Source organism: Saccoglossus kowalevskii, chromosome 18 (genome assembly GCF_978046115.1).
Source record: "Saccoglossus kowalevskii chromosome 18, keSacKowa6.1, whole genome shotgun sequence".
In the NCBI taxonomy this organism is placed as follows: Eukaryota; Metazoa; Hemichordata; class Enteropneusta; family Harrimaniidae; genus Saccoglossus; species Saccoglossus kowalevskii.
In genome coordinates this window covers 15,936,406-15,958,711 of record NC_140658.1, presented here as the reverse complement: position 1 = coordinate 15,958,711, position 22,306 = coordinate 15,936,406, and the positions used below count along the sequence as shown (strand labels likewise).

Sequence of the window (22,306 nt, the reverse complement as noted above, 5' to 3'; positions counted from 1 at the left end):
ACAGGGGGTCACCGCATAATAATGGATCTTTCACAACCAACTCATGATAGTGTGAACAGTCATATTGACAAGGACAGCTACACCTTACGATATTCAACCGTGGATGATGCAACAACAATTATCCAGCGACATGGCAGAGGCTCTCTCCTTGCAAAGATCGACCTCAAGCATGCCTTTCGACTTTGCCCAGTCAGGAGAAATGACTGGCACCTACTTGGCTTTAAATGGCTAGGTTACTATTTCTTCGACTGCGTACTTCCCTTCGGTCTTAGTTCAGCGCCATATTTATTCAACCAAATTGCCAAGGCTATCAAATGGATTATCTGTCACCGAGCCCAAACTGAAGACCTCATTCATTATTTGGATGACTACCTCGCAATTGGTTCGACCAACACTGACAACTGCCAGAAATTGATGAACACTATGCTCCGTGTATGCCAATTACTAGGTGTACCTGTAGCAAGGGAGAAAGTTGAAGGGCCCTCTACTAATCTGACATTCCTTGGTGTAGAATTGGATACAATTAACATGAGTATATCTCTACCTCATGATAAACTCACAGATATCCTCCAAACCTTACCCACATGGCTGGAAAGGCTCAACTGCACTAAGCGTGAGCTCCTTTCCCTCATAGGAACATTGAGCTTTGCCTGCAAATGTATACCCGCCGGACGTATTTTTCTTCGTCGAATGATAGATGTCAGCACAACCACTACCAACATTAATGGTATCATAACGTTGACAAATGACTTTCGCCAGGATGTAAAGTGGTGGCTAAAATTTCTACCTACATGGAACGGAACTGCTTCTTTCCTATCTCCAACATGGTCTCAATCCCCTGAACTTGAACTGTTTACGGATGCATCTGGGTCACTAGGATGTGGTGGCTACTATTCAGGCCACTGGTTCACCATCACCTGGAAGGAAAACCTGTTAACATCAATCGCCTGGAAAGAACTATATCCGATAATGGTAGCATGCTCAATTTGGGGGCATCTTTGGCATGGCCGCAGAGTGCTCTTCCATTGTGACAATGAATCGGTGGTGAATATTTGGCAGAAGGGATCATCACGCTGTTCACTGATAATGCACCTTGTTCGGCGAATATTCTTTGTGGCCGCCCAAAGTAACTTTCATGTGAAAATTGTGCACCTTAGTGGCATTGATAACTCTATCGCTGATGCACTTTCTCGTTTACAGATGGACAGGTTCAGGAAGCTAGCACCAGGCGCCGACAGCGACCCCATGATTATCCCAACCATGCTGCTGCCAGAGAACACCTTTCACCCGGATCAGAGTTACATTCACTAGTAAAGCAGGCTACCACCTTCATTCGCAACAGCATAGCAGACTCAACACGCAAAACATACCAGGTCGGTCAATCTCAGTATAAACATTTCTGTCACCATTACATGCTAGAAGCCCTGCCCTTAAAGCAGGACACAACAGTACTCTTTGTCACCCATCTAGCGCAAAGAGGTCTTTCATATAAAAGTATCAAGGTGTACTTGGCTGCAATCATCCACATGCATACTGAACTTGGGTTCGCCGATAACGTTTCGGACAACACACTACTGTACCGTACCCTTCAGGGCATTAAAAGGACCATCGGCGACACTACACGCCGCAGACTGCCAATAACAATCGAAATTATGAGAAAGTTGAAGACAGCTCTCAGATTGCACCCGTCTATCCATCGACGGGATAAACTCATGCTATGGTCAGCGTTCACGCTGGCATTTTTCGGCTTCCTCAGAGTGAGCGAGTTCGCATCCACGCCCGGTTACCAGGATGACCGAATACTGCGGGAATGTGACATCGTTTTATCAACGGAACTACAGGTGACCCTGAGGTCATCTAAGACGGGCCCTTTCCGCCATGGTTGTATCGTAAAAATTGCTTCCTCACAGACTTCTGTCTGTGCCGTTACTGCTTATACCAAATACCGCACTTTCCACCCTGTTGGACCATCAGAGCCAGCCTTTCAGTTCGTTGGTGGCGAAGCCCTCACTCGCCACGACCTGACCACACATCTGCGAGACTTGTTGTCACGTTCACATGTACAACAAGTAAACTTGTATACAACCCACAGCTTCCGTCGAGGGGCAGCAACTTCAGCAGCGGAAGCAAATATACCGGATTGGCTAATCAAAACCCTAGGGAGATGGAGAAGCGACGCCTACCAAATATACATCACAACACCAGAATCAACTCTACGAGCTGTTCCGCGTCTCCTCACTGGACACTGAACTTTTAATTACTACCTACTACATATGAGACATTTATTAAACATGTACATTTTAGTGCATTCACCGAACTTTTATTCGTTAAGTACTTTCGTTACATTGTGTCATGATTATGTGTTATGGTGCTGGTATTCATTATGCACATGTCTTCAATAAGTCTTTATCAGAATCGTTGTCGTTAGCTCGGTCTCGTATTTCGTTATTGCTGATGACAATTTGAGATTTTGCTTTCCATGTAAATGTATTATCCACATATTGCCTTCCCATGCTTGCTTTCACGTATACCATTGAGCCGAATAATTTATTGAATTGCTTTTTATTTGTGATTTACTCGCTGCTAATTTGGGGGGTCGCCATCGCAGTGCATGCTGGCTCCGCTCATGTACCACGCTGCCCCTCTCCAGGGGCCAAGTCAAACAGCCAGACTTGCCCCTGGGGACTGGTATCCGCGACGACGCATGGGTGGAGACCTCTGCGGTGGCAGTCTTCAGTCAAGTACCACGTTACCCTCTACTGACGTGATTCGAATCTGAGAATCGCGTCAAGAGACAGGTCGCCAAGACGCTTGCGCTGAAGTCCTGCACCCCCCTCACGTTTTCACGCCAACCTTGTGTGTCTGTGTCATTTCTTTGCATAAATACTACGATTACACACCAGTGTAATCGGTGTTAATGCAGGGGAATGACCATCTGCCCTCTCTAGGCCAACCCATAACATGTCTTGACATCATGTTGCTTTGCCATTCATTCAGTGTTTAATCAAGTTCAATATTATATAACATTATATAACAACATTAGTATTGTTTCTGTGAACCCTGACATTTAAGTTCTGCTTTACATAATCCTGCTTAATATTCAAACCTTAGCGTCACCAAGTTGCCTTGCGTACATAGCTGCAATGAGACTAGCATTCTCGTTCCTGCAAGCAGCCTGCTTACAACTCGTCATTTTCCCACCCACCCAACCCTTTTGGGTACAATGATTGTAAAAAATTTACCGTGCTTCAATTTTGCAATAAAGCTTGTGCGGGGGAGTCGCCATCGCAGTGCATGCTGGCTCCGCTCATGTACCACGCTGCCCCTCTCCAGGGGCCAAGTCAAACAGCCAGACTTGCCCCTGGGGACTGGTATCCGCGACGACGCATGGGTGGAGACCTCTGCGGTGGCAGTCTTCAGTCAAGTACCACGTTACCCTCTACTGACGTGATTCGAATCTGAGAATCGCGTCAAGAGACAGGTCGCCAAGACGCTTGCGCTGAAGTCCTGCACCCCCCTCACGTTTTCACGCCAACCTTGTGTGTCTGTGTCATTTCTTTGCATTAAATAATAGTAAATAAAAACAAATCATTGAAAATGGCACAGTCCCCGTAAAATTTTTGAAAGTTCTCTTTGTGCTTGTTATATTAAAGTGGAGGGGTTGTCCAAAGTGGCGTATACAACAGATTGTTTATTTACATCAAATTCGAACACGTGTTGCGTGAAGACCCCTCTGGTGTAAGACATGGCAAAGAAAACATAGATCATAAGTGAAAGCATGTCCAAGTTATCACATTTTAAACAAACAAGATGGCCGCCAGTCGGCCATATTTGATCAAATTGCAAATTGAATTGACATGTACATGTATCCATTTATAACATGTTAAATATCAATGAAAATGATACATGAAACAAAGTGACATGTATGATGTATGTGCAAAATACGAATGAAAATGGTACATAAATTGTGGAAATATAGCAGTAAGGCCAAAAAGTGAGATAGCTGTCAATCGGCCATCCTTGATTCGATTTTGAAACATTGTTATGGACATATACAATGTATCCTAACATGTATAAAATATGTGCCAAATTTGAATGAAAACTGATAAAGCATGTCCAAGATACCACATTTAAACAAAAACAAGATGGCTGCCAGTCGCCCATCTTTTATCCAATTGCAATAGAAATTGTCATGGACATTTATCCTAACATGTATAATCTATATACTAAGTTTGAATGAAAATTGACAAAGCATGTCCAAAATACAACATTTTCAAAAAACAAGATGGCTGCCAGTCGGCCATTTTGAATCAAATCGCTAAACCACTGCAGGGCACATACCACAAATTGAATTTCCATAGACAACAATGTTAACATATGAAAAACACCAAGATTAGAACATCCAAATACACACAAAATAAACCCACAGGTACACAGCCGCTAAGTTGTAAACAAAAGACCACGTGTTGGTCTCACCTTTGACCCAGGTGATTATGCCCTCAAACAGGGAGCACCTGAGTAAAAAAATATTTAAAAAATTTCATTGGTTCTTGCAAGGCTACGACCTTAAGAGAAACAAGAAGGTTTAATAAAAGTTCTTGTTGATCTTATATATGATGGAATATCATTAGACGAGTAATTTCCCATGCAAAAAAAATCCACAAAATTTAAACCCTGGGAGTTATTTATCAAAATCTACCACTTGGTGGTGCCCTATACCCAGACAATTAGTTGTAGAAATTGGCAACATACACACTCAGCATAACACCAAATTAGATGGTAGGCAATGAATATAAGCCTGATTATTAGATGCAGTACTGTAAGGTATAATGTTCTCATTCACCACAAACAAGTACAGACCAACATTTGACATGATTAGTAATTTTAATTAATTTCTAGAAATAATACATATATGAGGAAGGACAGATATTCACCGTATACATCTTTTTTTAGATTTGTGTCACTTTTAAAAGAAATATATCTTTCATATACCTTTCCTTATGCCTTTCAAAACGCGGGTGAGCACTAGACGTTAAATCGGGGTTTCCAAGCACCACGGTCGTCGCGCCGCGTCGTGTTCGATATACGTCCCGTGCGATGCGTACAATGCATGTAAAATACATTGTTTACAGGAAATTATATTCCAGTTTAAGGAAATTCGAATGCGCCTGCACAGCACAGCACAGCACAGCACAGCGGAGCTTGCGTATCCGGCATGGTGTATTATGTTTGTACACCAGTGGCCATGTGTCCAAGTCATTGAGACGGGTTGTGCGGATCATAATCGAATTTGACGGAGTTTTATCTACCTTAGATGTCATAGGACACTGCACAGACATGATAGTTTTTAGGGTAATATCAGTACATACTAATTACCTAATTTGCATAATTAATTAATTTTCTGCTTTTGATATTTTAAGTAGTAATCATTACATTTCAATGGCACTTGGTACATAGATCTTCTAGGACTATGCAGAGACCTGATTAGTTTTAATTGGATATTAATTACCTAATTTGCATAATGTTTCACTGATATATAAAGAACCACGAATTGGATTTCAATGAAACTTTTAAAGAGAACTATGCAGAGACCCAATTAGTTTTTGGTAAATATTTATGCTTATCAATCACCTAATTAACATAATTAATTAATACTGATATCTCAATTACTGATCATCACATTTGAATAAATTTTGGTACATAAATGCTCTAGGACAATAGACAGGCCTGATTAATTCTGGGTTAAAATTTGTTCATATTAATTATCTAATTAGCATAATAATTCATAATTTGTTTGTTCTGTTCATATTACTTACCTGATTTACATAATTAGTTTTCAGCTTTTCCATCAATATCTCGTGTACAGTTATTTTTAATTAATTTTTAATGTGTCTTCAATACTCTCAGCACACGGGAGTTCTTTCTAAGCTTTCTTTGATTGACTTTTATTCGCCAACATCTCTCGCACACCAATTATTTTCTTAAATATAGTCACTGTTGTGATCTACATAGTCACATATATCCAATGCATGCAATGCATTTGCGTATTACCATTTTCTGAATACTTTATTTACTACAGTTGTGCTTATTTTCAATGCAGTTAAGGGGGCTCAACGACTCAGATTGTAGTGCATGTTCACAAAGACGCAACATTGCAATTTTTAACTTTATCTGATACTATCGTCTAATACTGTGTCCAAGTTACTGGTTGGGCAACTACCAAGTTAAACATCTCTGTTTGTGCAACTATTGCGATAGTTCGTTTTTCTCCAATATAATCGATAATATTGTCTAATACTTAAGTAAGTAAGGATGCCAATGCAAACTGAAATACAGGGCAGACTAAGTATCATAGATAAAAGAAAAAATCAAGATACAAAAGTAACATGAATACCTCAAACAAAATGTCACCCTTCCCTCGTCCGCACCGCACACAAGACCTGGCTAGCCACCTGAAAGGAACTGGCAAGGGGAGGGGGTTAACAGAAATTCGTTAAAACCGTTTTAAACTCAGGGGTGTCCGTATGTGTATTTTTGTTGGTTTCTACGATATCCAGAGAGCACAGCCGCTTCACAAAGGTGATATCCACAGGCATGTAGTAAAACAAATATAATCATAAATCAATCTCACAAACAATTTAATTACATCAATGGTTATCTGCATATACCAGTATTACATGACATAGAAGTAAATCACTAACAAGTATGTTGCTATACGACCTCAATGTAGACAATCACTGTAACTGGCTTAATATAAAAACTAGCGTGAACCCTCACTAACAGTAATTTGTACTACCAACCACACTAACGGGTTGTCATCTCTCTAGGCAAAATACAACATCAACTCTTACTAACTAACTAACTAAAAGTATGTATGCTCTGACCACTGTTATCTCGCTATACAAACTACAACAGACTGTCAATCGCACAAGTCAATCGGTCAACTACTGTACAGCTCAGGACACAATCATGAAAACAAGTATTATATTAAAATGAAAAACAACATAAACATTGCATCACAATATTTGTAGAAACAATCTATAAACTCCAAGTCTGGTATTCTAACAACAAATTCGTAGACTAGTTAAAGCACAAATTATGCGAAAGAAATACACTGCTAGCAAAAACTGAGAAATGCCTATCACTATATACTATGTACATGGAAAACTCTACCCTGTACAGTAAAAGTACATAGAAAAACATCCACAACACAAGTACATCAAAAAGCGACCAAGAATAAACCTACACAAACAAAACCTACAACCGTGTAAATAATGAGATATGCCACAACAAACAATCTTACCATTCATTAATTGCCATGCGTTCACTCGTCTATCATAGGTTACTATGGCAACGCTTCTCGGAAAGCCGCCAAATAGGTCGCCACAAAGTATCCAACTTTAGAGGACACAAATCGCCCTAACACTAATAAAATGACAAGTCAACAGACAAGTACAAACGAAATGCCCTAACTAAAATTTAGTCGGCCGCAAATCAGAACAAGTGATGGCACATGTCAATTCACACTCACACAAACTCTATCACACATGTGTAAGCCAAAATACTGACTGTTCAAGCCGTGAAGTAAGGGAAAACAACTTTAAGAGTCAATAAACTGTTTCATACTTTAAGAGTCAATTCCCGAACTCTCGAACTGCGATAAATGCCATGCTTACCCGACCTTCAATGAATTGATGCAACTTGACGTATCCGCGAATGTCGATAGCCCTGCCGTTGCAACCAATGCACGCAATTCAGCGTTGACAATATCACACGTCCCGACGACAATTCTTCTTCAACGCTGTCAACATCAGCAGCACCGCACCTTCCGACGACTGATCATCAAAGTCCGGTCCCACTTACAGCAAGCAAGGTTCAAACGATAGCATGTCCAGTATATTTTCAAGAGAAATCTCCGCTAGGCAACCTGCCAGCCAATCAAGAGTAGTCACTGCTAACATACAGGCCTTGACGAGCATGACCTTGGTTTGGGTATGTTTCCTCTCAGGTTCGGATAGTACCGTTCCTCGTAACTACGGTTTCTAGTTCCCGCGTATCAGTCGTTGCTATGCAAACGTCGGCGAACTACTGCCATAATTAGATCGGTGTATTGCATACTGCACTCATACCGCATTCCCACACACAACGCTTGTGACACCTCTCATTAATAAATTACAGACGCAACTATATCTGTATAAATCACTTCTGTCACTAAAACCTCAGGTGTGACGAAAGAATAGTGACAGGAAATCAGCATTATCAAAAAAGCATTTGCATAAAGTCGACTAACACTTCAAACAATTATATTTATAATGTCTACCCTAAACATTACTGCCAATGCGTGAAAAACAAATGCGTCTACGTGATGTCGTTATGGTAACAGAAGTATGTTGCACTATACACATCAAACTATTCAAATTTTATCCGTCAAAATGAATGTTGTTAACATGATAGAGAAAAAGTCTTTGCGATTCGTAAATCTTCCCCTTTTTGGCCGATTTTAAAAGTGAGCATTGTAAGTCATGTGAAACGCGTTGTAATTTAGCTCCATATTTATCATCACTACAGTTTGGCCACAACTTCTTTATCTTTTCTTCCCACTTTCTTGCTCCACTTTCAGTGCTTTCACTGATACCGACATCAACTGTTACACGATCAGCGTCATGGAACTCTTGTGATTCTGAATTAAGTAACATTGCTAGACCGCAATTTGTGGTAAATAGAACAGGTTTAGCTGATGCAAGGCAGAGTAGGCCTGGTATACTGAATGGCTTTCTAACATCACCATCGACCACAAGTGTACATTGATAAAACAGATCCATAAATGCTTTTATGTCAACGGATGAAAATACTGAAATGTCCAAGTGTTGATCAGTGGAATCGCGAAGTTTTTTCCGAAGTTGTGTTTCGTAGTCTTTCCATGTACCTTTATCATCTGCGTTTTTTGGAATATGCAAATGTACCCGAAGCGTAGTTGTAGGGTGAACATAATTATTGTTCTCGGCAATATTGCATAACGCAACTGCAATGGCATATAAACTTGTCATGCTTTTTGGGTTTCTTACAATTGCTAGTATTGTAATGGATTTCTTCCGTATATCAACTGAGCTATCATAACTGCCGACATCTGGAGGTGCTGGTAAATATTCCATAAGTGTCACGGTAGTTGATCCCCATAATCCTTTCAGCTGGGCCAGAAACTCATGAACACGTGGACCTAAAGCCACAACTAAATATGATTTCTCAGCACATTGATTAATTTCGTTTACCATTGCTTGCTCAGAATTAATATAACCCTCCGATCGCAAATCCCATGGAATAACGTGAACAAAAGTTACTAAACGTGCGTCATCAAACAGTTCACCTTTTATTTCACAAGCAGCCTGAGCAGTGGATTCGTTTTGTAATCCAAAATGTCCTATAACCACATTGATTGGTTGTATGTTTTTCAAATCCGGGAAATAGGACGAATGATTTATGTACCAATCAATTGAAGGAGTTTTACCACTTTCGCTAAGTTTGTCGTTTATTGATGGTAAAATTAGCTGAACTCCATATTTCTCTGCATCTTCTTTATCTTCAGAGGTTGAATCCCAAACCATGCAGTAGACAGTGTGTTTTTCGTCTGCCAGCTTTATTCCAACTTGCCTATTGACAAAGGGAATGGATGAATCTACGTGTCTGGGGAGCCATTCTGTTGTTATAAGTAACACGTTTTTCTACAGAAATATAAATAAAATGATGTAAAATATTGAGAGTGTTTTCACCATATTTGTTTTAATTATGAGATCATGATTTGACTACAATAATTCGACAAATAACTATACATTGCATTACATGATATTTCTGGTATGTCGCCTCTTTCCCGGGATATTGTTTTTTTTTTGTATTTTGTTAATATGTCATAGCTTTGAAACCATCACCACACACTATTTATGTGGAGCAAAGAATTGCTATGTAATTGTATGTTTTTTGTAATGAAAGTGTATTGTGGTAGATTCATTATTTGAACCAATACCAATGTTCTATAAATCACCACCAATAAATTTACATGTATGTCATTTAAAGGTAAATGTTTCATATTCGGGTAATATTTTATAAAACACAAAATGTGTAACTCACCTTAGTTCCGTCCTCTGAAGCATATGATGTAATATCATCAACTGTGCTGCACACCTTGACATCACTGCTTACATGTGCAGCCACGCTGGAAACTGCTTCACTCTGTTGAAATAATATAGAATGTAAGGTATATAATGATAAATACTATGAATTACAGAACAAATTATCTGAACAGGTCAAATGTCAGATTAGGCATGTGCGAGTCAAATTACTTCGTTATTAGTTAAGGTTACCGTTAACTCGACCAGTGTAATGTTTAATTATGTTGTCCCAGAAATGTCCGTATAAACACTACTTCTCTTGGATTTGATTAATGTTGATTCCATATATAATTGTTGTTCATCTCCTAATTGTTACACGATACAAATACATAATGTTACCTCTGTTCTTGGCATGTTTAACTTGTTCTCACTAAGTTTGTTACTATGAACATAGCTACTATCACCATGAACATGCTCATCATCCTCGCCATCAGTGTTACCATTGACATCAGCATCGCTACCTCTAGGTACAGAGTCATCGCCATGGACATCAGCAGTAATATCATCATCACCATTACATGTATCACAACTATCAATACAGTCGACAATTTGACCTTCAACCTTGAACAGTTTTGCATTCAAGACTTCGATTTCAGCTTCTTTTTCATCTATTGTAGCTTTCAACTCTTGTATTTTAATAGATGATGACTGAGTGATTTTAGAATTTTCGATCTGTAAACTAGATACCAGTCTTGACATCTTTTCCTCATACTGCATCCGTTCTGTCAGACGCTCCTTCATCTGTAACGCAGCTACAATCTCCTCACTTAACTGGTTTTGTAGTTGGACACACTTCTCGTTTGTTGAATTTAGTAGCACTCTGCCTACCTCCATGATATATGCAGCTACATCCATGTATGATTTTGCATGTCCTCTTTTTGCTTGTCGTTCTACCACAACTTCTTTGATATCAACAATTTTTGGGCACAGCAGTCTCTCTATATCTGATGAGATACAATACATTTTTAATAAAACATGAAAGTTACTTAAAACACAATGGTTCGTTCATTCTTGGATACATAATAACACATGTTTAGTGATACACTACAACATACACAAACAACACTTAGGCTATCAACTTTACAAAGACGGATTTTAATCTTACCTACCGAACTATTAGGGTTGTACAAACCCGTTTGTTTACCTAATCATACCTACCAGAATATCCGTGGAAATAATAAATTTAATTTATTACTCGTTAGGATTAATTACAGATTATAGCCCAAAACGGAAACTATTAGAGCATATACCCGGGAACACCCTAGGGTAGCATTCTCTAAGAAAAAGCCACACCTAAGAGGTCACCCCACCCCCAGGGCGATCCTTCAACCAAGGCCAGTCCGTTTAATCTAACAAATGTCTCCGGTGCGCCACAACTGGCCGCTCAGACGCATATGGGGAGGTGGGCAAGATTTTCACAGATTTTCTGGTAAAACAGGATTGTACAACCCTAATAGTTTACTACATCACCTGTCCAAAAATCCGTGGAAATAATATTAAAATTTCATTTATTACTCGGGAAGCTCTGATAACCAATCAGGTGACTCTTCGGCGACCAGGTGCCTCAAGAGTAGACCCCCAAATTTAGGGAGGTTTAATAAAGCCAGCCGCCTGAACAATAAAATCGGGTCTAAACATTTGCAATGCCTTAAAACAGTATATTGGTTCAATAGCGCAGATCGAAGCCAGCTGTGTCAAGACAAAAGTAAGCTGCTTGGAGCACCTGCACCAGACATCAAAGCCAAAGTGTTGGCTACTTCGTGCACTTTGTGTGCCCGCACATGGTGACATTCCAAACTGGCCATTGAAAAAGCCACGATTGTGTCAACAATGCAACGTGAAATGGTGATATTTGAGGCAGCGTGGCATTTCTTGCCCTGCCCATAAATGACAAACATGCACTTCTCGCTGCCCCAGACACCCTGGTGCGATCAAAGAACCAGCTCAGAGCTCATACAGAACATAGAATCCGTTCCTGATGGTCTTCCATGCCCACTAAGTTAGTGAGGTGTGGGATGAAGATTGGCTCAGACCAAGAAAGCCCATCCAAGTCTTCAAAATAACTTGTGAGTTCATGAAGGAGGCACATCTATCACTGCCTACCTGACGCAAGAGCCAAAAGACATACTGACATACTTCATGTCTGCCAATACATAGCTCAAAGGGGGGTGTCGTAACACTGGTAGAACCAATGACAAGTCCCAGTCTGGAGGATTTATTAGCCCCTTTGGTGTGCGGTCTTTTCAAGTGGAAAGACTTAAACAGTTGCATACCTGAACTCGAGGCCAGTTTCAGATATTCAAGAATCGTCGATATTGATTTTTCAAATCAAATAAATAAATACGAAGGAAAATCGACTACCTTGCTAATAGCGGACTGAGATGATCAATCTCCCTTCCCTTACACCAATCGATGTAGAGTCTCCAACTGGGATCATACAAATGTCTAGTGTCATCCGACTGTGCCAGTAGCAAGGACCTTGGATAAGTCTGCCTAAAAACTTTATGCTTGCATGAGTTTCTCGACAGCAGATCCGGAAGATCTGGCAACTCCGCTTGGGACTCGACTACAAGGTTAAGCAACATTAGGACCAGATCTTCACTGGCCAATTGGGCGCCACGAGTGTCAGAAGGCAGGTGGGCAGTCACAGTTTCTCCAACACTTGGTGCCTGGTTGGAAGGGTGCATGGAACTCCCAGAGATCGATAGAGCAGCTGTGGTAAATGAGCTTGTCTCCGGCATTAGCAACACGTACCTAGGGAGCTTGGCATTCAGGTGTTTGGAAAACATATATATATATATAAGGACCATCCCAGAGATTGAAAAAGCGTTCCGCCACCCACTGGGGTATCTGCCACTCGATGTTCTAAAACCGACTATTGCAACACTGTTGCATGTCCTCGGAAGTTGGTGAGCCATAGCTCGGCTTGGTTCCAGGCACCAAAGGAAAATCTCCTTTACTGGCTTTGACACGACCTCCCTCTTAGCTGTACGACACTACTGAGAGGTTGTCTGTTCAAAGCAGGACTCTGTGGTGGTGTGCGACCTTCTGGAAATATTTCAGAGACAGTAGGACGGTCTGCAACTCAAACCAATAGATGAGGTCGGCCACCTCATTTGGACTAGAAGGTCCATCAGATGGCCACTCCCACCCTTGGAGCGACGCATCTGTAATAAGAGTCAGCAAGGCAGTTGCTGGATCTAGGGGCACTCCACTCTCCAAGTTTCGAGCATCCTTCCACTATGGGAGGGTCGCCAGGAATGGCCCGACAAGTGAACCCTAAGTGTCAGGTTCCGCATGAGGGCCTTGCAGTCCAACAAGCACCTCTGAATTGGATGAGGCTGAAGAGCTGCTGATGGAACTAGATAACGAACTAAAGTTATACTGCAAATAAGGCGTATCAGTTTGCAAATATAAGCTGTTCCCATCGACCGGAGTTGGCTGTCAAGCTCCACAAAGGAGATGCACTGCACCTGAGAGGGACGGACAAGCCTGTTTCAAATTGCATACCCTGAAAAAGTAGGTTGCAGGATGGTATGGGGTTGAACTTAAGAATATTTATTAAAAATGCGCAACTCATGGAGGGGTGTGCTCCGCTAACACATCCCTGACTCTTGAGAGGAAGACGTGGGAATAGACCCTTTAAACGGGGTTCTCCACTAGGCGTACCATCCTTCTCTGGCTACTTCCCGCTGTCTCTGTCTTGACATCGTCCCTCAGTAGAAGACCAGAGTGGGGGGTGAGGAGTCAAAGAAGGAGAGGACTTAAATACTCTGAGAGCATCCAGGGGTCAGAAACTCTCCTGCGCCAAGCTGGTTTGTTCTGCTTGAGGCGCAATCCAATGGGGGAGGATCGGACGGAGGTTTGGAGCTACAGGGCAGTATAGACCACGCAGCCAAAAACTGGTCCAACTGCCCGAGGATCGTGGTTCGTTGATTGTCACTCAGGCGGTCAGAACTTACAAAGGGTGACACTATAACGCCAAATTTCTGCCCGCAGTGCCTGATGCACTTATAGGCTCTGGTGCTGGTCAAATGACCATGCAAACCTTCCCGACCCGCGCAACCCGCTCTAACAAAGGCATGAGTACTGGGATCGTGCGGGGAACCTGTGAAGAAGGTTGTGGCACTGCACGAGTAACCCAACTCAGGGACCCGAAGGGTACCAATCCCCCCGCCATCGTCCTCGGAGCTCCCTCCTGGGTCACACAAGGTGCCCAGGGGAGTTTGAGTTGGCCACTATGGTCCCCACGCCGGCAGTGGGAGAGGAGAGCACTGATGAAAACAAAAAAATTCCAAAGGCAACTCCCCTATCTAGGGAGGTGGGATCACCACCGGCCCCACACGAAAGCAAATTCTTGTGCCAAGCACTGCCCAGTTCACAACGAGGTCTGTCCCTGTATTCACGCAAGCAACTCAGGCTGTGTCGTACCAATGAATGGATTTGGCCAGTTCAGTACCTAAAGGCTGTACCAATCCCTTTCGATACTTGGCATTAGATCAACGCATACCAGCTTTTAATGTGATCGCTTGCCCTCAGCTTCAATCCCACCTCAAAGTGCTATCACGACCGAGAATGCCACAGATCGCAAATTCCGTCAAGACGAAATCAGAGGAAGAGTCCAGTTTGCGACTATAACAAAAATGACAACACAAATGTTTTGGGTCCCAAACTGGCAGCTCTAAGTGCAAGATGAACGTATCTTTATTTGGTCTGCACGATCTTAGTCTTTTAATGATTTACGAGTAGCATGATGCAATTGAAGAAAAGACAGGAAATGAGAACGTGAAAAAAAACGAGTAAATTCACCCTGCGAAAACAGGAATCAAAGAGAATACAACCTTAGCTGGCGGTTCAACAGTAACATACAAAACTAGGGTCCTTAATAATGGAAAGCCCTTACTGTAACGTCGATGATTGTCAAAGTCGATCAACACAACTGTAATCTGCCTCTTTTCATTCAGTAAAGCTGTCGTGGAAATATTATCCAACCTCACGCATCACAAACATAAAGTGATTAAACGGACTAGCCTGGGTTGGGTGATCGCCCTAGGGTTGACCCCTTAGCCGAGGGTTTTTTTCTTAAATTTATTATTTCCACGGATTTTCTGGTAGGTGATGTAGTAAACTTAAGTGATGAGGTGGGGTGGTAACTGATTGAAACATCTCATCAAGTCATTTTACTCACCATTTCAGTAACCATAGCTAATATTATCATAACTGAAAGCAATTAATAACTAGCATTATTCTTACCCTCGTCGTCACTTGCAATCACACTACCTTCAACTTCTCTGATATGAGAATTGCAAGTGCTATCAATCTGACGGATCTTCTTGACACCAAGGAGGTCAAAGATCTCTGCTTTCTCTAGAATAGCTTTGGGATCACAGTCATCCATGGCAACCAGACCAAATGTCCCTGTGCCTTCTGCTTGTTTCCAGTAATTAGATGTAACATTGCCAAATTGTTTAAAAGCGCGAATTAGGTTCTCCCTCTTGCATTTAGCTTCAACTTCAACAGCCAGTATTGTTCGTTGTTCGACTATATGAATTAATGTCATCGGGTAGTGTTACAAATACAGATACTCATATAGAATACACATTGTTTTATTGTGTGATATAAGGAGTGTGATTACACAACTTACCAATATTAGACAGATTGCTTGAAACGCTTCCCCCATCCACCACATGATGTGCATCCTGAGGTAAAACATATTACCTTTCTTATATATTGTTTATGTTATATTTAACATTTATATAGATATTTTCTGAAAACTACAAGTAGTTATAATAAACATAAAATTGAATGTTGAAGATTGATGTTTGTTTGGTTTGGTTTTGTGGCTTCTATGTTACTATGTCGCCATAATTCAACCCAGGCTCATGTCATTGTAAATCAGAATGTGAATACCTCTGATCATTTTTAACAAACAGAACAGATTTTAAAAATAAGGTCACAATTACTGTAATGTTAATGGCAAAATATACTTCATTGGTCACAACTGATTTTGTTGATCTAATCTGTTACTTCTCTAAATATCAATAATTAAATACTTCAATGTAAATGGAAACGAGATTCCAGTTTGCATATTTCGACATGATTACAATGTCACATACATATAGAAATGCGTATAGCTGTCTTTCTTCTTGGTCTTGATTAATTTGAGAATTATTTAATTCAAGCTTCGTATTTTAGGACAGTGTTCGAATGTTATTAATTCCCCTAAAAAATACATTATGTCGGATTTAATGGGTTCTAACCGCATAATTATTAAGACATACATGAGTTACAAATCTTGGCTTATTTTAGCTCACATCATTGTCATATGTTGCTAACGTTACACTTACAGTGTCAGAATTTTTCGTTTTTTTCAGTGGTCGTTCTTCAGACATCTTGGATGCAATGATAATCTCAATAGGATTATTCAGCAACCTACAATTGTGTGATAAAGAACTAACGAAAAGATATAACAAATAAGTTTATTTGATTACAAGAAAAATACTAAAATAGTGTCAAATAGGTCTAGTTATTCGTAGTATTGGTGTGGCATTTTGTTGAATCTCAATGACAGCAAATATAATTGTGCTACAGTATGATAAATTTAATGCTGATACGATGGATGGCACCTGCCCGAGGAGTTTCAATTTTCTGGCTGTGATGCCGCAGTGGCGAAAACGCTACGAGATATGATATGAGTTATACAGTTGGGAACACCGTATATTGACGGTTAGATTAGCCACTGTTTGGATGAGATAATGCGTGATTTGATGTCGAAATTAGCGGTATAACGATAACATGTATCATAGGTTAGTGAGAAATGCATACCATTACATTGAAATTATAACCCCGTCTTAATTCCCGATTCAAGTGACTGAATGAACACAGGTTCAATCCTGAAAAAATAAAAATTAGGCTGTGGAATAGCTATTTTGGTTTCCGTAGAATATGGCTTGATATGTGCCCAGTGATAAAAAATGTAAATCATAAAATACTGCAAATCATGTCACTTATCATATTTTTTTGAACTTTGGACATTGAGCACTTCCGGTTTTATGTAACTCTAGTTTTACTAAAATCATGTAAAATAGAAAATTGATCGATTAAAGTAGTCATTGAACACAAATGTTTTTCTTTGTAGCTATTTTTGGTATGAATCTAAGATAGAGGTCAAATCATGTGACTGATTATTATGATTTAATTTTTCTCAAAATAACCATACTCTGCAAAACATAAAGTTGATAGGTTAAAATACTCACTCGAGACTAATTGAGATCATGACGGCCAAAATGTGAGCAGAACAAAATGTTCAGCGCGTCCAGTGACTGACAAAATGACTGTTTTGGCCTAGATTTGACAGGAACATAATTTATTTGTCATGTTCTGATATTGCTATCAACTTTCTGTTTTCTTTCTTTCTTTTTTAGTACGTATGATTTTCAAAACAATTATCATCCGATCATCAATCAGTGGTAGACAAATTGCAATGAACTGCCTTCATAAAATATTGCCTTCCCTTGTACTGACAATATATATCGGTACGATGTCTATTTTTCCTGTCTGTAATGTACGTTACTATGTTAATTAATAATGTTTATACTTTTTTTATTTGGACAAAAACATTATTTTCTATGTTTACGTATGTGTGTTACATGATATTTATACCCGCTTGAATTTTGAAATGTGCGATTGTTTGAAATGGCGATTGATCTTCTCTCAATTTTGAAGATGTCCCATTGTTAAATCGGAAGGTAGCAGGGAAGAAGAATAGACGCGTTTATTTTCTTCTGTTCCAGGATCGCTTCGATTTATTTACGATAAATGCGACTACGTGTAATTATCATTAACGTCAGCTGGGAAGCGGTCACACTTTTACAGAGATAAACTGACACCAAAATAATACAACATGACTAAATCACAGATTCTTGTTAAGTAAAGATATTTCATACAAGCAATTATTCAAGGCAAGAAATGATGTCAAGTATAGTGCCTATTGTTCAGCCTGAGTGAGTGTGAGTGTATTGTCATGTTAAGTAGTTTACAGCTTGGGGCGGTGAACAATAGTAAGTAGGGTAATCTTTGTCTTTCTTTGTCGGACCCAATTAATATCTTAGCAGTATGTAGTTTGATTCCAGCGTATCCCAGGCTGTCATCATATCGCATATTGCTGATATAAGAAGGTTGGTAGGAATTATGATGTATTTGTTAACTGATCATATGAAGCAATCTAATAAATGTTAGTTATTGAAGGCGATTGAAATGCAAATTTCGTTTGTCTGACTCGTTACAAGACAAAAGTTGAGGCTGCTGTAGAGCAATGCTCAACTTATTACAAACAAACGTCTCGATGTTTTCAACAAGAGGAAAAGCAACTGGTTATCGCAGCAATACCGTATGTTGATCTAGCGGCCTGACCTTTAACACCGGAAGCAGTATGCCAATAGTGGTTCGCATTCGAAAAGTAGGATGCTTTCACACGGAATAGCGGACAATAATTCGAAATAAATCATGATTTATGATACTTCTTGTTTCAATTTGATTAAAACAGTTAGATTTGCTCACAACTGGATAGTACAACTGTGTAAACAAAATTAACGGATTTCAACGCTAATTTGGGCTGCGAATACTGCCTACAACTGCGTCAGCTGTTCGCCAAGTTCATTGAACCAGTATCCGGAAGGAAGCAACCAAACTTGAGTTACCTACATTATAGCGTTTTCTTACTTATAAAAACTGGAGACTGACTGGGCCATTGTATTATCACACGTTACGATAAGCTAGGCATTTAATGGTGGAGTTTGGATAGGAACACATATGACACTTGCAACGTTCACTGTCTATTTACGAAGCACGCACATGAAAAAAAAAAAATTGTTTCAATATATGTTTATGCAATGCATTCTTTTAGGCACATCCTGTGATGTTTATTTGACTGGGAAGCACTGGCCATGGCGGAAGTCTTCTATCTTACCCACAACGTTTGGAGCTAATTTTTTTCAAACTGAAACAGTTTTACTACAGGGATAGAAAATTTCATGTCTACTCGCACTGGAAAACAATTAACAAATAAAACATCACGTGAACTGTGCTTCTTTTCTCATGCTAAGAGCAAGTTTCAGTTACAATTTGTTATCCAATAAGCGGAAGTGATGAGGGGTTCAAAGGTTCAAAGGTAAAATTAACAATAGCTTTAAACAGAAGAAACAAAATATATAAATATGGATTACAACTCATCATCTCTCCTCTCCTACTACATTTCATGATTGGGATTAGTTAAATGGAGTTGAAATGGTCACGCTGTAAACATTCTTTATTTTCACTATTTTGATGTTTCATTGGGTTTTAAGTTAATTAAGGAAACAATGAGTAATATTGGTATTGTACATTAGTTTTGCAGAATTAAAAAAAACAGTGAATAATTAATGCATTTACATTATTATACAGTAGTGTATTTTAGCATCACTAAGGGGGGGGGGCGATTATAAACTATGGAGGCGATGGCAGAACAACAAACAAATCTGCACATCTATTTCACATGGGAAAAACTATGGAATACTACAGAAAAAAATACAAAAATTAAAGTAAATTCTCCAATGAAAAAGCATTGTGGGGGAAAATATTTTGAATAGTTCTTCTGCCATCTCTAGTTTCTAATGGCCCACCCCCAATTTCAGAACGTACACTTACGCCGTGAGTACGTCTGATGAAAAGCAAAGTCCCGCTAAATAATAAGATGAGCTGGAGATCATTAAAACACGTTCACGAAAGCATGATTTTATGCCAAATTTGACCAATTTAAATTTCAATAAAATTTCCTTTCAAATTATTTGCTGTCGTGTATTATAACAGCTTTATATAACATGAATTTAAAGGTTTGATGCCATCGCCATTCCTAAATATATCATTGCCAATTCTCTCCCCAAAATATATAGACATTTCGGGAAAATCTGCAGCCTGAAAACCAATATAGATTCATCTCCATAGTTCTACTTTGAAAAACTAGCTTCGGACCCCATGTATAGTGTCTCCATGTATAGTGTCAGCGTGAATACAAAGATCAAAATATTTGTTGAATCCAAATGCATGTAATAATATTCTGGCCGGAAAAAAAAAACTCCTACAAAATGGATTAGAATAAAACGCACAGATTTGTCAAGCATTCTATTTTCAATAATCATAGAAAGCAGTCACTTTTGAAGTATCTATTCAAGTATCTATTGCCTAGATCCGTAGATCAGCGATACTCATTATTAAACAAATATAAAGCTCCAAACAGCTGATGCAGTTAAAGTATGCCTTCACACATCGTGTTTCAGATTAAACGCTGTGATAACAAAAATAATTGGTTAATAATAAACAGCGCAATAATACAACTACAACTACTACAACCCAAGATGGCTGAGAAACCAGTCGATCAATAAAATTTCTAAACTAGGTGCACCAAAAAGAAGACAACTACTGTATTATTTATACATAAAATAACATGAAATCTCAAACTAAACACGCCACAATACCTGTATAATATTTCCGCTGTCAATCTTTACAAACAAAAACTGTCAGCTATCTTGTATTGTTGTCCTCTGTGTTGGTGGCGCTACACCAAAAGATCATTGAATGAGTCACTATCACCGAGACTCGCTATTATAATGGCGATGGATACACGCAACCATAAATCGCCCTGGTCAAGTCGCACTGGTCAAATAGTCGAAGCTTTTCGTGTCCTCTAGCACTTGAGTATGAATTTCTACATAATAATCATCAACAAGGGTTAACAAATTGTATTGCCTTATTATTTAAGGAGGGGGAAGGGTGTAAGAATTCTTTGTCTGTTATCTTATTCAAAAACGTCGTTTACCTTATTGTAACGTCCTTAAATCTGACGACGAGACATAATGACATATTGACCAACAGATTTACAAAAGTAAATTAAATCGTTTTGGTCATGTCGGACTGGTCAATAATCCTATTTGGTGTCTTCTAGCACTGGAGTATGGACTTTTACACAATTATAAGAACAGCTCAGAAAAGAAAACCAAAAACAATCCCAGCTTTTATCAACAGTGGCGTGACCATGACGTGCAGTTTTATGCCTAGCAACAATTTATCATTAACAAGGGTTAACAATGTTATTGCCTTATTATTTAAGGAGGGGGGAGGGTGTAAGAATTCTTTGTCTGTTATCTTATTCAAAAACGTCGTTTTCCACATTGTAACGTCCTTAAACCTGACGTGACATAATGACACATTAACCAACAGATTTACAAAAGTAAAAATAAATTTGAAATATTAAAACCGTATACCATCTAGTAACCAATTTGAAACGTTACGACATATGTGCGTAGTTTCAACCCCAACAGAAAACTTACAGCAAATTTGATGCAACATGGAAATGCAATCACATGCGAACTCGAAAACTAAACTAACGTCTTTAGTGAAACTATTTTACCAACAATGGCGTGATCATGACGTGCAGTCTTATGCCTAGCAACAATTTAATCATTAACAAGGGTTAACAAATGTTATTTCCTGATTATTTAAGGAGGGGGAAGGGTGTAGGAATTCTCTGTCTGTTATCTTATTCAAAAACGTAGTTTTCCACATTGTAACGTCCTTAAACCTGACGCGACATAATGACACATTAACCAACAGATTTACAGAAGTAAAAACAAATATTAAAACCGTATACAACCTAGTAACCAGTTTGAACTTGTATGACATAAGTGAGTAGTTTCAACCCCAACAGAAAACTTACAGCAAATTTCATGCAATATGGAAATGCAATCACATGCGAACTTGAAAACTAAACTAACGTCTTTAGTGAAACTATTCTTTCAAACAAGAAGCAAAGTTACTATTTCATTGTTGATGTGTAATATATATCTGGAGTTACCATACCTCTGTATTACCTACGCCAATTACAGATACACGGAACTATTAAATCGTTTTGGTCATGTCGGACTGGCCAATAATACCATTTGGTGTCTTCTAGTACTGGAGTATTGACTTTTGCACAATTATAAGAACAGCTCAGAAAAGAAAACCAAAAACAATCCCAGCTTTTATCAACAATGGCGTGACCATGGCGTGCAGTCTTATGCCTAGCAACAATTTATCATTAACAAGGGTTAACAAATGTTATTTCCTGA

General features: G+C 39.3%; 1 protein-coding gene across 2 annotated transcripts in view; it reads right to left on the bottom strand.

The window, feature by feature from the left end:
• Positions 1-6,621: 6,621 nt before the first annotated feature.
• The window catches only part of LOC146731622 (uncharacterized), a 30,142-nt gene continuing 14,457 nt past the window's right edge, over positions 6,622-22,306 (bottom strand). The window contains exons 2-8 of one of the 2 annotated variants that reach the window (XM_085492851.1): positions 16,989-17,056; positions 16,511-16,616; positions 15,808-15,862; positions 15,417-15,704; positions 10,503-11,107; positions 10,123-10,224; positions 6,622-9,719 (exon numbers count right to left, since the gene is read on the bottom strand). In XM_085492851.1, coding sequence (XP_085348977.1) covers positions 8,421-9,719; positions 10,123-10,224; positions 10,503-11,107; positions 15,417-15,704; positions 15,808-15,862; positions 16,511-16,555 — 2,394 coding nt within the window. In that variant the 5' untranslated portion in view covers positions 16,556-16,616; positions 16,989-17,056 and the 3' untranslated portion in view covers positions 6,622-8,420. The remainder of the gene's footprint in view (positions 9,720-10,122; positions 10,225-10,502; positions 11,108-15,416; positions 15,705-15,807; positions 15,863-16,510; positions 16,617-16,988; positions 17,057-22,306) is intronic. The other variant, XM_085492850.1, reaches the window with a different exon arrangement.